Genomic DNA, 17,525 nt, shown 5'->3' on the forward strand with positions numbered 1-17,525 from the left:
AGTTTTTAAATGCAGTGGGATCAGAAGAAGTTAAGACTCCCCGCACTCAGTCACTGTAGGTTTGCCACCACATTTTCCCCCAGTCATGCAGCCAGCCTGCACACACTCTGCATAGACACCACACACCAAATTTCTGTTTTCAGATGCTGCTTCCTTCAGCAAAAAGCTTTGTGGGCCTCTTGGGACAGAAGCACGTCTTCTAGGAACTACTCACAGTCAAGAAGCAGCTAGTATGTATGATAAACTCACAAAGAGCATGTCTGGCCACACGACTGCACATGATGGTGGGAATACAGGGCGTTACACCAACTAGCAAAAGTAGGTTCACTACTGCAAACAACTGGGATTCAGGCTGCAGGGCAAAACAAACATGTGGGACCAGTATCACCTTGACCACAAAAATAAATCTGGGTTGGAGTCAGTTCAAATTCCTCTCTCTCCCACCTGGTATCTATTTTTACACGCAGTACAAAACCCCAAGCTTCTCTTGTGTAGCATGGCAAAGAAAGAAGTTAGCTTCCAGACCAAGGCAGACAATAGCCTGCACTGTGCACCCCAAATTCTCTTATGACAGCCAAGGGAAGGAAGAGAAGCTGTAGATTTACAAAACTTATAAAGGCATCATTATAATCATTCACTTTGTCAGAATGAATTTTGTCCCCTTTCTATTAGTGCAGTTCCTCAAGGTCATCCCATTTTCACTGCACAGTATCCTCACCATGTTCTATACGGATGATGCTTTCAAGTTTTGTCTTGTCAGCAAGTTTCATCAGCTCTCTCCTACTTTTTGTGCCAAAGACATTAAAGAAAGATACTAAAACAAGATAGGTCTGAAGACCGGTACTTGAAAAGCACTTCTAATAACCTCCCTTTTACCTCAGCACAACCTGCAGTCCTATTCTCTGTACAAGATTAGGAGTGGGTTGGGACTTCTTTTCGGTCTTTTAATTTTTTTTTTTGAACTAGCTCCCAAATAGCACTAAATTAAATGCTTTATAGTGGTTACAATGGAAGAGTTCCACTACCGATTCTCTCAACCGTCTAGAAAAAAAGTTGGTTATCTTATCAAACACATCACTGCTGTTCAAGGTGACTTAAGTTCCTGTAGGTTTTTATGCTGTTTTTCATTTATCCATCTCTGTTGTTATTTTTATAGATAAAATTGGTAATACAGAGCCTCAAGCACATTTAGCCTGCAAATGCCTGAATCTGCAATGACCACTTTTGCCTCTTCAGGAGCCAGCCATCAGGAAAGCACATGTACTGGCTCCTAACACTCCTCCTAACAGAGGAGTTTTCTTATGGGTAACTGGAGGGTCTCTGACACATGCTGTCCATCTACACGCTAATGCCAAGTGTGCGCCCCCTCAGAGACATCAACCACAGACACTGTCAGCAGCAGGAGGGGTAATCCACCTCTTTTTCCCAAATGTTAGTGTAGATTTTCTGCACTGATCCCGACAGATTTCTTGAGTGACAATCTATGCTGTTTTGTTTCAGAAACATCTTCATTGCCATGACCATCAGAGAGCACAAAGCACGGTAGGCTCACGTTAATTCTTATTGACACGAATCTCCTTCATAAGTAGCATGTGAGAAAAAGTGAAAAATGTCTCGTGTCCTGGAAAACAAAATTTTGCAGTTCATAATAGCTGATTTACATACCCAGTCTCTGTGGAACCAACTTAATTGGCCCTGGCCTGTGTTCTTCCTTCCACCGCTCCAGGTCATTTAGCTCTTTCTGAGCAACTGAGCAGGTACAAAAAGAAACAAATATGTGGAAGTTAGAGGCAGTACTAAAAAGCAGACTATATCGTTAATTGTTTGTAACCCTGAAGACCCATCCAGGAACAGACAAACTTGTTCTCATGAGGTGAAGACAACTGCCAGGAGGTTACACAGCCACTGCAGTGATCAGCTAACACGGCAAACATTCTGCCTAACTTGACACTGTATGGTGAGCAAACCCTAGGACTCAACCCCAAAAGCAAAACAAAAACCAGCTAAGGGACTGTTAATGGACTGCTTTTTAACCCCTGGGAACCTGTAGGCAAATGTCACAGTATTTACTCCTGCAGGTAAAGCAGACGTTGTTACAATCAAGATGTTAGTGCTGCGTGGAGGGAAATGCTTGTGGTGTAATGCTCCTCAGCAGAGAAATGAACAATAAGTAGTTTTCCCTCCCAACCACATGCTTCCTAAGTGAAAACAGGAGGAATGCATGATTCGGCTTCAAACTAAGACAATTCAACATAGGTGTCCATGTGTGAGATGGGTGGCAAGCTCCCAGTGTAATCTGTGGAAGTCTAGTCAATACAGACAGGGAAGCCGGCGATATGCTCCAGGATGGCTGGTCGATTAAACTGCTCTCTCAAATCAACTGACACAGTAAAAAAAACACCAATTCTTTTCAGTAGCAAGGTGCACAAAGCCTATGGGAAGAGGAGCTGTGTTTTAGAGCAACTGAGGCATTACTCGAAGAGCTCAATTCGCTCTTACTAGAACCAACATGAACCATATTTTCTAATGGCAGGCTTTGGCTATCAGACACTAACACCAACTCTCGTCTAACAAGACAAAGCCAGTTCCTGGGCAAGTCTCTAAAGAGGCCCAAGAGAGACACCAGCTTGTTATTTCACCTTTAAAACAAGCACTTAGGTAGAGACTGGATTCGGTGAGGTCCTATTTCTGCCAGTATCCAAGGCAGAAGTACTTGGCATGCTTCAGACCTTGCATGCTGGTGGCTAAAAGTGAAAGCACATCTTTATTAGACCATCACCTTCGCAGTTAGCATCAGAGTCAGCTTTATGATTATTTGCTTGTATTCCTCCTTCCAGAAGATTATGGTTTGGTTCAGGAGAAGTCCATTTTCTTTCTTGCCACCAAAGGTAACCCAACCTTACAGCAGCCTGCTGGTGAGGCATTTCAGCCAAACTCACAATGTTTGAGAAGAAATGTTTTTATTGCACTGTTTCCTCGAGGGCTAAAAACATGTGGAGTGTTGTCTGATGCTCCCTTCAGCTCTCAGGTCTCGCACAAATAAACAGCCAGAAGTGCAGGACTGCAGTGCTTGGTCACCTCTCCGCACAGAATTTATTTCATGTCTCTTTGTTGTAACTTATGGCAATGAAAGGTTTTTAACACATGCCTAATATTTCTGGTAGAGGTTCAGGGTGTTCCTGCTTAGCTACTTTCACCAGCAAGACCTGAAGCCAAGCAAAAGTGAAGGTATTTTCCATCTAAAAGCATCTTTCCCATCTTCATGAAAAGATCCACCTACAATCTTTAAATGGAGACTGAAGAACCAACAGTGGTTCTAGTTGCTCGAGTCTCCATGACAGTACTTTCAAAAATATTTCTTACTTATATTTTTCTTCTTCCTCCTCCTAACCCAGAGGGCATTCAAAATTGGGTTCTCCAATCTGAATTCAATCCTGTAAAAGTAGGATAGAGTTAATTCCAGCTGAGTCTTGTAGAAGCCAGCTAGAATAGCTCCAGCACTGAAATTACCAAAAACCTTTTCCTCAACAAGACTTACTCTGCATGAAGTTAAGCCAGATGAGAAGTTAATCATAACAAAAGCCTAAACATTGATGGAGAATGCTCACAGCACTGACTTTACTGTCACAGCTGCACATATAAAAGCATTGTAAAAACGAGGATAAAAGTTGCAAGGGCAATAAAGCGCACAAACCCCTAAACTTATCCAAGTAGAAATAATGTATTAACATATTAGACAACTCAACTTACTTTGCTGCAATTGGTTTCTTCTGGTTTCATTTGGAGTTATCAAGACATACGGGCCAACGCTAAAATGAAACAGAACACTCTTATTTTTCTTGTCTACAGGAAACCAGGACTGGAAGGGGTCTCCTTCATCAGCAAGGTCAGTTTTCTACTGTTGTAGCAAACAACTTCATATCAAAATCAGTATTTATTTTGCTTCAGCTCTTCAGGAGTTTTTAGTAAATATTCTATAAATACTTGTTATATTTGGAATTGGCTGCAAACACCAAGGATAACATTTTCAGACACTTTTGGCTTAATCTTCACTTTTCTTATTCAAGTTTCTCTCTAGACTGCTGACCTCAAATCTCAGCCGTTTCAAATCAAATCGCTTCCCCAAATTAAACAGTTCTACGTGGTAGACAACTACTCCCACAGCTTGCTGAAGCAGAGAGGAAGACCATTGTCTACTGGGATGAGCAGTTGGGCTGGCAGTCCCACCCCACACCCCGAGGGCACCAAGCACCTTGTAGATTTAGGCAATATCTGCTCAAAAGTTGTCCAAGGAGCGTGCAAAATCATACTGTTTGTGACGGACCCAGGTGACTTGCTCTCAGCCCCAGCCTCAGTTTCCTTGTCAGCCTTACATTTGTCAGGCACAGGGAATTCCTTGGGCATATTTATCTTGCTGTCATGCCTAAGGTCCGACTCGCTGAATCAGGACAAAGGCCCTGTTTTGCTAGACTTAATTCAAAATGCCGTTGCTGTCTCAAGGAGCTATCAATCTAGCGTGACAGCAAAGAAGCAGGACAGGGTTCAGAGTGTATGAGAGACTTGAGGTGATCAAAAGAGTGATGAAAACATGTCAGTTCCACTTGGAGAAAACAAAGGGGTTTATCTAGACGGTGTATTGTGTGGGTAGGAGTTTACACGGCTCCCACTAAGCAGAAGCTAAGCCACGGGGGCGCAGGTTCACCAGAAATGCACTAAGCAGCAGTTGGCTCCCCGTATCCGAGTAAGCTCACATCTCTCTGCAGCGTTCGGCAGGGCTTTGTCTCCACGCACGGGCACAAATACTCCATCGGACTTCATCGCAGGGAAGGCCCAAGGAGAAGAACAGAACACAAAGAATAACAAAGGATGAAGGCTGAGCCTCTTAAAAGAAGAAAGGACCACAGGGGGTGGCCAGAGGACAAGCCAGGAAACAGACAGAGCACAGGTGGCTGTGGAAATCTAATGAGAGAATAAGGCTCCAGACTAAGGCTAAAAAAGGGGAATGAAAATCGTGCAAAGAGATCAAAGTACAAAAAGCTGCCTGCTGCTGTATCACTGTAATTCAGGGTTTGGGAAGGAAAGTATTTATATCCAATTACCTCTTTCTCTTTGAAGACTTATTCTAGGTGGATGTGGATTAATTTATGAGATTAAACTACTAAAGATAGAGCTGTGAGCTTTAATGGTGCCATTTAATATGATCCCTTCCCTTCCTGCCAGCTTACTCTGGTGCCCGCGAGACTGTTCTTCACCTCTCCACCGAATCCCAGACCGTCAAAGGCAGGAGCTAAGAGAGCAGCAACACCCCTCTGGCATTCACGGCACAACTGCAACAGTTACTTAAAAGAAGTGCTAACAGCTCATCTTGCTTATGGCATAACATTCCCCATCACCGATGTTTTTTCAGATTTTTCTCTATTTCACTGAGTAGCGGCATTTACAATTTATCCCAAACTGCCTTTGACAAGCTGCTGTCCAGTTTATCAGTTTCAAGAATATTTTTTTTAGTACTTTTTCTTGGCTGTTTCAGATATTAAGATCATGTTTCTCTCAAGTTCATATACAACAAGTATTAAGTACCTTTTAAACTCTCCTCCCTCTGGCAGTGAAAAAAAATGGCTGGAATTGTAATTTCAAGACTACATATTTTTCCACCAAAAAACCATCAGTGCATCTCAGACATCCCACTGCTTCACAGCAGTAGAGGGCAGAAGAGTTCCTATATCATCAGATGTACTTTGATGACTTCAGTTTTTGATTGGTTGTGTTTTTTTAAATTGGGAATCAAATTAAAAAGAAAGCAGGGACTTCTGCGTGTCTGCACATGTATGAGAAATCACGGCCCATCATTCCAGCCCTTATGCTGGGAATCATTTCCTTTATCTGCTTTTGCTTTTTGGCTGGAAGACTTTGAGTCCAGGAGGCCAAGTATGGGCCACTCTTCCGCATCTGATCATGGGTGCTATCCAGGAGCTCAGGACAGCACATGAAGTTTACAAAAGGGGTAGAGATGACACTACACTTACCACCAGGGAAAGCTCAGCTCCATTTTCCAAAAAGCAGCGTAAGAGTCATTGCAGTTAAAAGAGTGCTTACTTAAATCTGGTTTCCATGTTACTGATATAAAGGCAAAGCGAAAATAAGAGGAGGATTTCAAGTCTCCAGTGGGGGAGGGAAAGGGAGAACAGGACAACGACTTTTGGTTGCCTTTTACTTAGTGCTTATACTACATGCTTTGTTTTAGTCCAAGTTCAAAAAAAAAAAGCACATTAGAGAGTTTCTCTAATTTTATAGTGTTCACCTTGGTCTCTGGAAAGATAGACATGTAAGATTATAGCTTTGGGTACTGGGATCAGAGGGAAGGAAGAGTGAGCCCATGATAAACTTCTTGTGGGGTGGGTGAAAGTCAGGGTATGAACCGGTCCTTGCTTTTCAAGTCTACAGCAAAAGAGGACCCAGACGAGCTGTTGCCGGAGAGACTGCATCTGCCTACAGCTCTAATGCTAAAATTAAAGTCCACACCTAGCATCCCTCGTTTTCTTGAGTTTTTTTTTTTTTGAAGGAAAGAAAGTTAATGCAAATACCCACCACTAGCTTTCACCTTGTGTTTTAGCCAGTTTGCGGGATATTGCATGTCATTTCTTTGTTCAGACAAAACCTCTGATCCAGTAAAGCCTATAAAACCCACTACAGCCTGTCAGTTTAATATTCCAGTCAGTTTCTGAGTTGCCACAGTAGCCGTAAGTCTGGAGCAAATTATCCTACTTACCTGGGTAGCAATTAAGGAAATGTGAAGATTTGAAGCTATCAGTGATGTGCAGACTTTTTGTACTTTATACCAATATATGAAGTGCTTCGAAATCCACAGCCAGAAAAGATGATAAAGAATTTAACTTTTCGGGTTCCCTAATAGTGATTCTTATTGTTATATGACTTAAGCCTATCTTTGAGGTATGGTTATTTTATAAATAAAAATACAGAAGTCGCTGGAGGAGCCGGCGGGGAAGAGCTTACTCAGGTTATAGCTCTTCAAAATAGAGAAACAAATTGTCTTCTACCTTTATAGACCATATTAATCTTGATGAGACTTTTTTTGGTTTATCTTCTCCACAGAAAATGGGAATGTATTGACTAATTACACAGACTGAGCAGATATTAACGAGAGTAAGAAAGTTATCACCCAATAAGAGAATGTATCTGTATTGAAATAAAACCAAAAAGCAGCCTCATAGGATTTTCAAACAGATAGACATCAAATACCACAGTAGTGGGAAGATAAATACCTATATAACAGTATATATAAATAGATACATATAGAAACATTTCAGTGAGGAGAAACACGCAATGCAGTCATAGAAAAATCTGCAAAGATAGTTTACAGTTTGAATGATCAGCAACACAGAGAGCATCATGTCTGCAATCCTAAATTCTTCAGCCTGTGTGCAACTCTGCTCGTCTCACCAGCACTGCTCAAGGACACCTTTCCAATGCTTTCGGCGTACAGACCATAGAAACTTTTGTTCTACTTTCTTTTTTGTTTGTATAAAATAGTTTATTTCTAAAACTGAATGATCACACGAGAACTGCCGTTCACCAGTGATGTTTTTTGCAGGGCTGTGCCCTTCAGTTTTTCCTCAAGCCTGCTCCAGCCGTCTACCACTGGGGAGCCTTCCAAATGAAGTGTGAAATAGTTTAAAGAGTTACAAAAGTAATGGCTGTTATAAACTATTTCCAGTTCCACTGTGTTTTATACTGCGAGTGCATCGGTACATGAATGCCACAAAGCTGAAAGCTAAATATTTCGCTCTGCTGGGCAATGTGCTCTGTGTAAGAGCCAGAAAGCAAGGAGAGTGTAGTTGGAGAATAACACAAATAACAAAAGCTTGGGAAAAAGACCCGGGCAGGTTCCATCTGGAAGTAGGACTCAAGGGAAGATATAGGTGAAATAATGCATTTGATAATATGTTAAAACTGAATTTAAAAGAGGAAAGGGACCAAATGGCCAAAGACAATTGTCAAATCCTCTTCAAAGATAAGCTAAGCCGAACTTTGCATTCAGTTATCAGGAATTGTTTTAGGAGCAGTGAAGTCCACATCACCACAAAGCATTGTTTTCACCAAGGCTCCTGCGCCTGATGGAGCAGCCATATGCTGCTAAGCACCACAGAAGCTGCCAGATCAGAGGGCTGCAAGTTGCCAAATCCCAGCAAGCAGACAACTGTCCTGTAGGTATCCCTATTTTGCAGTGCACACTCAGCCAGATGCTAACCATAACCGACAGCCGCAGTTCTAGACCTCAGTGGAGCAATACGCTGTGTGCCCCAGCAGTGCCACAAGCACAGCTCTGGGAGGGTGTACAAGCCTTGCATGCAGCTTTGGGGCTCTGGCTTTCCATCTTTACCAGCAGCAGCATCTTACCAGTTTACAGCCCAGAGACGAAAAGTGAATTACTGGGGCTTAACGCTATACACTGTCCGATTCATCCCAGCTGCAAGTGTGCTCTTAACATGAGAGGCAGAAAATAAACTGCATTAGCAGAAAATGTTTATCATCAAAAGTCTGCGTTCATGGATTTTGTCCTGTGTTTGCCACAGGCTAGGAGTGCACTTAATTACCACAGCTTGGCTGCTGTCTGGAAGCTTATTAAGCCAGGGTAACTCACTTCTGTATCTGGTCCCCCTGGTTAGCTAAAGCTTTCATTAAAACAGACGACATTTTTGCCATAGTGAGGCCTTGGGATAAAACAAAGACTTAAATCCTGTAGAAGTGAACTTGCCCAGGGAAAGAGTGAGAAGGAAAACAGCAGCAGAGAGAGGCCCAGGAGAAGGCATGAGTCAGAAACAAGCAGGAAAGCAACACACCTGCAGTTCTGCTGCTGGCACTCAAATCTCAATTCTCTGGTGCCCACAAACTTGTAGAGAAATTCCCGAAGTTAAAATTCGGTCCAAAGAGTAAAACTGAAACTCAGAACTGAATTGCCAAGAGTTAAGATGGGGCTCGGATTCAGCAGGTTGGTTTGGGCTCAGCACGCAATAGTACAGTGGGAAGAACGGCAGGTGCTTCAACCAGCACCCCACATGGTGCAGTGAACACAACAGTGCTGGAAGATGATTTTAACCACCCTTTAAGGTTCCAAGGAAATTGTCACAGTGATGGATCAAATCAGGAAGCCAAGGGATAGCTCTCAGCCCAAACTCGGCTCACAGCACAGCCTTCTCTCCCTGAAAACGCTAACGTGCCATTAGTCAGCATAGGCTCGTGGGCAGACTATACCAACAGGAGACAGTTCGCTCTGGCAGTGTGGTAAATCAACATCGGACCCAGCAAAGTCTACGAAGTCAGATGTGGCCGTGTTTATGCTGTCCCCGGCTCCCAAAGCAGCTCAGTTACCTCAGCACAGTGCCAGGGATGCAGCGAGCATGCCAGAGCCAGCTGGAGCACCTGGTAGTCACTAGCCGTGAGGAGCGCAGAGCATCCATACGTGGGCAGGCCAGGCACTGGGCTTGGCAATGCCAGGGCTGAGCTGAGTTACCCCCCACAGAGGCATCCATGTGTTGTGAGTCAGGCTTGCCAGCACGCCCGGAGAGCTGAGCGGGTCAGATGCTGTATCACATGAAGATTAAGACTTAAGCTAGTGGCATGTTCATCTCTGCCTCCCCCACTTTCTTTTCAACAATATCTTTCCTCCTCTGCACCATGGTTTTTGTTGTCCTTTTATTGCCCCTGCCCAAACACAGTATCCTCCCATATGTTCCTAATTCATCTCACCACAGCTCCTCATCAAGCTATGCATCAAGGGAACATGTTGGGGCTTGTGCAAATCAAGCTCTTCCGAGAAAGCCTGCTAATACAGGAGTTAGAAGGACTTCCTTCCACACACACACATTATGAGACACACAGCAACTCCCATCATCCAGACTAACAGAAATCTTACTGCGTAGCTGTCTTCTTACATAGACCCTGCCACCAAACACTTGGCTGGAGGCAAGGCTGGCTACGGACCACAGCAAAGCCGGGCATCTCTGAATCGCCCCACTGGGCTGTAAAGATCAGTACGTCAGCCTGAAAGACAGAGAGCTGGGAGATTTCTCCTGTGCAGCGAATGCAGAGCTCAACTCTAAACCGATCGTCCACAATTTATATTACCCTTCTAGCACTCTCACCAGTGGCAGGGCAGTGGGCAAAAGAACCATTTTGCTAAGCACCTGCCTCCAGTTTCATAGACCAATTTGGTGTTTTTAAAAAGAAGTTTCAGATCATGAAAGAAAATAAATTTTTCAGAAGAACTGCTAAGTATACTCTATTAGCAAAAGATTGAGAGGTCTTACAGCACTATAGATTTTTTTTTTTTAAATCAGAATGAAGATTGGAAAAGGAAGGAAAGAAAGCTCTGATGGCAGTCAAAGAATACAATTTCATGAGTCAAGCATTCCAGTAACTCTGCTCTCCTTTTACACAAAATTATGAGGGACTGTTACCAGCTGTGCGACAATATATCTTCACATCTTATTATTTTGAATTTGATTTTTTTTTTAATGGACTTTACCAGAACCAGTATTATTCTTGCCAGCTTTAAAGGCACCAAGGATAGACTGCTGAACGCGGGCAGCATTTTCTTTTTCAGGCACTAGTTATAGTTCAGCCTTTAATTTCCCCACTTCCCTCAACCTTTTCTTCTGTACAGACTTTTGTTTCTGAATAGACATGAACAGGGGCAATTTGGGAATTCACTTTCTACAAGTTAATTTCATGGCACTTAGCAGACAAAGTGAAGTAACTTAATGCAAGCTTATTATTATAAGCAGTTTCAAGCACTTGTCATCCTGGTGTTTTTTTTCTCCACAGCCTGAAACCATATCCTATATTGAACTGGAGAGGGTTGTACGAAGTTTCACTTCAATTTTGCATTTGAACAAGTATTTTTCTTAACTTAATTGGGATCATTTTATTATCACTTCTCAGCCTTGACATATCATATGTGAGCTTTTCCAAAGCAAGAGGAAAAACATCCTCTAATACCAGTTGCCCATCTTGTACTTTTTACTAGTCAAGTTTGAATATCGACTAGTGGATGAGAATACAACATGCCACATCCCACACATTTCAGGTATCCAGTCTACACAAAAGGTCACCTGATCCCACCCTAAGATGCTGTTAAGGTGTTTCCAACTCCCAGTTGCTCTGAAGCACAGCCCGAAGACAGAGTTGGTGTGGAAACAACTCACACATACTCAGAGGCTCCAACAGAAATTCTGACTCCCGCTTTGCTGGCAGCAAAACCATATCCTGGCTAATTCCAGAAAATAGCAAGCAGCACACAAGTTGGAATAGAGCCTCTCCTTGGCACAGAGGTATCCTACTTGGGCCCCTCATGTTCCCTCTGCTGTGTATATTCCAGAAAGCCTTCGAGGATAATGCTAATCTGTGCATTTTTTCTTCTACTGACAGCCCATTAGAATCATGGAATCACGGAACCATGGAATCACGGACTCACGGAATCATCAGAGTTGGAAGGGACCTCTAGAGATCATCTAGTCCAACTCCCCTGCTAAAGCAGGATTGCCTAGAGCACATTACTCAGGATTGCATCCAGGTGGGTCTTGAAGATCTCCAGAGAAGGGGACTCCACAACCTCCCTGGGCAGCCTGTTCCAGGGCTCTGTCACCCTCACCATAAAGAAGTTTTTGCTCATATTTGAATGGAACTTCCTATGTTCCAGCTTGTGCCCGCCTGTCAGTGGGAACCACTGAAAAGAGTCCAGCTCCATCAGCCTTCAACCCACCCTTTAGATACTCATAAGCATTAATAAGGTCTCCCCTCAGCCTTCTCTTCTTCAGGCTAAAGAGTCCCAGCCCTCTCAGCCTTTCCTCATAAGGGAGATGCTCCAATCCCTCAGTCATCTTTGTTGCCCTACACTGGACTCTCTCCAGTAGTTCCCTGAACTTTAGATCTCAAACTGCTCTGTTCAACCCTTGGTTATTCCACAGCATGAAAACCTGCGCTATTCTGAGTGTGTCCTAGCATTTTAGTTTTAAGGATCATGTTCAAAAGGACTGATGGGCAAAAGGCCAAGTCAGCTTTATCGTTGCTGAAATGTATCTTAATCCAAGACCTTCCTTGAAAGGCAACTTGAAATAACAGAACAAAGATATAACAATGAATGTAACAGCTAATTTTTGCTTTAAGAATAAAAATCTCCCTTGTCTGCTTCAGCATTTCAGATAACTAACTCTGATTAAAGTGGTAGAAGGTAAGGAAATCGCATTTTAATTGGCTTCATCTCCTTCAAATTGACGGGTGGCATCCCCCTCCTTGAGGGAAGGGAGCAAACCCCAGTCTTGTTCACTTCTTTCTTTGAATATTTGTTTCCCATATTGCATTGTTTGTTTGAACCTGCCTTTCCCTCATTCCTCCTTCTCATTAACTGCATACTACTGCAGACTTCCATGTGTACACTCCAGGTTTAAGAATGAATTCTTTGTTACAACTTTATGAAGACACAGAACCTTTCGTATCATGTAGCAAAAAAATATTAAGCGCATAGTTCCTGCAGTAGATGCACAACAGCTTTCTCACTGCAAATAAAAATGAAAAAGGGAACAGGGTTTTAAATTATTCTTCCCCAAAAGCTTACTGAGTTTTATAGGGGATCCCACCATCTGGTCAGAATCGGTGGGGATTTATTTGCTCCAGCCTTAAATTCTGCAGGGACCTCAGGTCAACCAACTGATTAAGTATTGACCTAACCTGTACCAGGGGGGTTGTATCCTAGACTAAATCCGGGCAACGACCGTACCAATGGGAAAACTCCCACTATTCCCCCCTCAAAAAAAAAAAAAAAAGGCAAAAAAATGCACTTAGCAAAAATATGTAAGCTAACTAGGGCTGCTCTCACTGTACTGCGGATATATACGCCAGTGTGAGGGCAGGCAAGACGGAGGGTCTTTCACGTCTGGAAGTGGCAGAAAATAAACACAGACTGTAACTCAGGAATGGTTGTTTGCTCTCCTGAAAGTCAGTCATTAAAGCGCTGTCGGATTTCAAAGCTACCCAGTTCTTAATAGTGCCCGTATCATTACTACCTAGCAGGCAAGCGTTCACTGCTTACAATGGAAAGCTGCTGATTGCTGCTTGCGGATCAGCAGCCTGTCACCGCTTTCACAGCGTGGCTCCACCTTCTTCATCCAGAAAGACGGGAAAGGAAACTGAAACAGCCTTCAGTTTCCCTCAGCTGCACTTTGAAAGGCGGGAGGCGGGGGGGGGGGGGGGGGATAAAAAAAAAAAAAAGGAAAAAAAGGCAAGCTAAGAAAACCCAGCACATAATAATAATAATAGCATTACATGCACGGTTACTAACAGCTCAGAAAAAGCACATTTGTGGAAGAAGACTGTAAACAATTCGCTTTGGTCAGCTAAGCATGTATGTATTAAGCACACGTGCATAAAACACACACACACCCCACTGACAGCTGCTATTCTGTATTATACCTGCGAGCTAGAGTTTATACAAGCTAAGAATTGTCACTGGAAAACCAGAGGTGGACTGAGCATAGATCTCAATAAAGCCTAAAATAAAATTGAGGGCTGAATCTTTGGCTTTACTTTTGTCAGCATGAAGTTGTTGGAAGCAGTTCTGGGTCCTGGACTGCATTCAGATCAGTGCCGGAACGCAGCCTGTGCCTATCTCTTAAGCCAAAGGAAGAATTTTTAGACTTTCCAAGGTGAAATATTAGGAGACAGAAAACTGGGAGCTAGAACCAGATTTGAAATTACAGTTTGAAATAAAGAAGACAAGAAACCGATGCTACACATGACAGTATCAAATGCACAGAACTGGCTGCTGCTATCGCACGAGGTGTAAGCCGTGCCATCAGGAAGCCTGCCAGAACAACTCGGGTCCCATGTAAGAAGCGTCATTCACAGGTAGGCTTCAGGCTGACAACCAGTGGCTCTGAGAGGACAAAAACAAGCTGCTCGTGTGCCCAGTCCCGTTCACAGGCTCTGTATAAAAGTATTTCTGCCTTTGAAAGTGCACACCTTGCATAAGGTGGAGAACAGGCACCTGATACACACAACACCATCTCAGCCAGGCACCTTGCTACTTACTACTGCTCTTGCTGTTGTTGGTAGACTGATGCTTGGCTGCTTTGCTCCTCTTCAGATGTTGTCGTCTTCTGAGGGTGTTCAGCCTCCCCTGTTTTATTGTTGCCATCACAGAGGTAACCCTGAGCTGAAAATGGGGTACTGGAGGCAGCAGCTGTCCTGTATCTGCTGCTTTCCCTCCATCCTCTGACCCCAGACATTGCTTCAGAAGTACCTTGCCTGCTCAGAAAGGAGTACTGTGGCTAGGGAAAGAGTTCTTACCTGGTTTCAATTTCGTTTCAATTCCCTGTAAGACCCACCCCCTGACTGGACTCTCAGCTGCAGGACATGCAAATGCACACACTGCTTTCTGAGTCATCCTCCAGCTGACGCTCAGTTTTTAATCACCTCAACCCCAGCACCCCATCAGACTGGAGCCATGGGGTGACAGCAAACTGGATCTGTACCAGTAAAACAGTCAACAAGACTTTATGCAGTCTTGGAGTAAACTGCTTCAGCATAAGCACGGTGAGGTCTGGCTGAAAGCCATATCTCAGGCAATTTTTTAACCCAGCACTTCAAATTTGCTGATGACATAGGGGAAAAACTCTAGGGGGGGTGTCGTGGTTTTGACCAGATTAACCAATCAGAGCGACAGATGGCCCCTCCCCCCCCCAAGGAAAAGAGAGGAGAGGAAGAGATAAAAGAGATTTATGAGTTTAGAAAAAACTAAACTACTTTAATGAAAATATTAATAAATAATGAAATAATAAATAATTAAAAAAAGGAAAAAAAATAATAAAAAAAAATACAGTATATACAAAACCATATCAAGCTCCCAGGATGATGATCACGTCACCAACAGGCACAGGGGAAAGTCCCAGGCTGGACTCGGTGATGGACAGGAGCTGGATTCCGGATCTGGAGTCAGGATTGCTCGGATCGGGATCAAAGGCAGACGAACAGACAGGGTCCTCCTCAGATGTCGGCCATTGAAGGAAGAGAGATGACCCTTTGATCCCTCAGCTTTTATACTGAGCATGATGCAGATGGGATGGAATACCCTGTTGGTCAGGTTTGGGTCACCTGTCCTGTCCGCTCCTCCCTACAGGTGTGACCCCTCTACGCTTTTCCGCTTCCGACCCTCCAACGGGGCAAATAACAAATTTACCTGACCTTGGTTGTTATAGCACTAAGTATAAGCAAGGGCCTCTCTGCATACCATTCCTTGGTATTATCAGGTCTTATCACTATGAGAGCAAGCAGTTTCTGAACAATATGCCGTTAATTTCAGAGTTTAGTTAGTTAGAAGAGGCCCAGCTCAAAAGGAAAAATTACTGAACAGAAAATTAGTTCTGTTTTACCTCAAACCAGGACATTCCACCCCTTATTCCATACCATTTGCATTGTGCTCTGATTATCATTACATCTTATCCATCAAATACATACAAATATATATACAGAAGTCCCTTATTTATGATTTATCTTTATACACAAAAGTTCATTGAGTTCTTTTAGTCCATAATTGCAGGTTTTTATCATAGCAGACTCTCAGGGCAGAAAAGATGATATGAAATTCATTGTGGTCCATATCCACAGGTAGCATGTCCCTCTTGAAGAGTTTGCTGGACATCACTTGGAGAAGCTAGCTCAGGTTTCACCACCACTATCTATCCTGAAAAACACTTATTAGATAATGTTAATATTATATAACAGTTAATATCATACAGCTCAGAATTGAGTAGCTCCATTCTCCAGCATCACCCACCAAGTACATCCAGGTCCTTGGGCAAAAACAGTCCCACGAATGGGTTTGCCATTGCCTGAAGGAGGGAAAACCCAAACAGTTCTTCCCAACATATTCCTGTCATGCACCACAGGGACTCTATCCCCTTCTACATTATGTAAAATGTCTGATTGAGCAGGACCAGCTCGATTGATGGATCCCCTGGTGTTAACTAACCAGGTAGCTTGTGCTAGATGCTTGTCCCAATTTTTAAAGGTTCCACCCCCCATTGCTTTCAGGGTGGTTTTCAGCAATCCATTGTATCTCTCAATTTTGCCAGAAGCTGGTGCATGATAGGGGATATGATATACCCACTCGATGCTGTGTTCTTTTGCCCAAGTACTTATAAGATTGTTTTTGAAATGAGTCCCATTGTCTGACTCAATTCTCTCTGGAGTACCATGTCGCCACAAGACTTGCTTTTCAAGGCCCAGGATGGTATTCCGGGCAGTGGCATGGGGTACAGCATAGGTTTCCAACCATCCGGTGCTTCCTTCCACCATTGTAAGCACGTAACGCTTACCCTGGCGTGTTTGAGGGAGTGTGATGTAGTCTATTTGCCAAGCCTCTCCGTACTTATATTTCAGCCATCGTCCCCCATACCACAAAGGTTTTAACCTTTTAGCTTGCTTGATTTCGGCACATGTTTCACAATCGTGGATAACCTGCGCAAGAGCGTCCATGGTTAAATCCACCCCTCGGTCCCGGGCCCATTTGTATGTTGCATCCCCTCCTTGATGACCTGAAGTGTCATGGGCCCACCGAGCTAAAAACAGTTCACCTTTATGTTCCCAGTCCAAATCTGTCTGGAAAATCTTAGCAGCCTGGTCCACTCGCTGATTGTTTCGATGTTCCTCAGTGGCTTGACTCATGGGTACATGAGCATCTACATGACGTACCTTTACAAGTAGTTTCTCTATCCGTTCAGCAATATTTTGCCACAATTCAGCAGCCCAGATGGGTTTACCTCTGCGCTGCCAGTTGCTCTGCTTCCACTGTTTTAACCATCCCCACAGAGCATTTGCCACCATCCATGAGTCAGTATAGAGATAGAGCATTGGCCACTTTTCTCGTTCAGCAATGTCTAGGGCCAGCTGGATAGCTTTTACCTCTGCAAATTGACTTGATTCACCTTCTCCTTCAGTTGCTTCTGCAACTCGTCGTGTGGGACTCCATACAGCAGCTTTCCATTTTCGATGTTTTCCTACAATACAACAAGATCCATCAGTGAACAAAACATACTGTTTCTCATTATCTGAGAGTTCATTATATGGTGGGGCCTCCTCAGCACGTGTTACCACCTTGTCTAGTGGCATTGTGAAGTCTTTGCCTTCGGGCCAGTTTGTGATGACTTCTACAATTCCTGGACGATTTGGGTTTCCTATTCGAGCTCGCTGTGTGATTAAGGCAACCCACTTACTCCAGGTAGCATCGGTGGCATGATGAGTAGAAGGAACTTTACCTTTGAACATCCAGCCCAACACTGGTAATCGGGGTGCCAGGAGGAGCTGTACTTCAGTACCAATTACCTCTGAAGCAGCTCTAACTCCTTCATATGCTGCCAAGATTTCTTTCTCGGAGTATAGTTGGCTTCAGATCCTCTGTATCCCCGACTCCAAAATCCTAGGGGTCGACCTCGAGTTTCCCCTGGTGCTTT

At 43.6% G+C, this 17,525-nt stretch overlaps 1 protein-coding gene across 1 annotated transcript in view; it reads right to left on the reverse strand.

Annotated features, from left to right (window-relative positions):
• The window catches only part of EPSTI1 (epithelial stromal interaction 1), a 52,332-nt gene extending 37,974 nt beyond the window's left edge, over positions 1 to 14,358 (reverse strand). Inside the window, exons 1-3 of the mRNA XM_074156976.1 lie at positions 14,107 to 14,358; positions 3,751 to 3,809; positions 1,666 to 1,749 (exon numbers count right to left, since the gene is read on the reverse strand). Coding sequence (XP_074013077.1) covers positions 1,666 to 1,749; positions 3,751 to 3,809; positions 14,107 to 14,303 — 340 coding nt within the window. The 5' untranslated portion in view covers positions 14,304 to 14,358. The remainder of the gene's footprint in view (positions 1 to 1,665; positions 1,750 to 3,750; positions 3,810 to 14,106) is intronic.
• Positions 14,359 to 17,525: the final 3,167 nt, after the last annotated feature.

This window comes from Numenius arquata, chromosome 1 (genome assembly GCF_964106895.1).
Source record: "Numenius arquata chromosome 1, bNumArq3.hap1.1, whole genome shotgun sequence".
NCBI lineage: Eukaryota > Metazoa > Chordata > Aves > Charadriiformes > Scolopacidae > Numenius > Numenius arquata.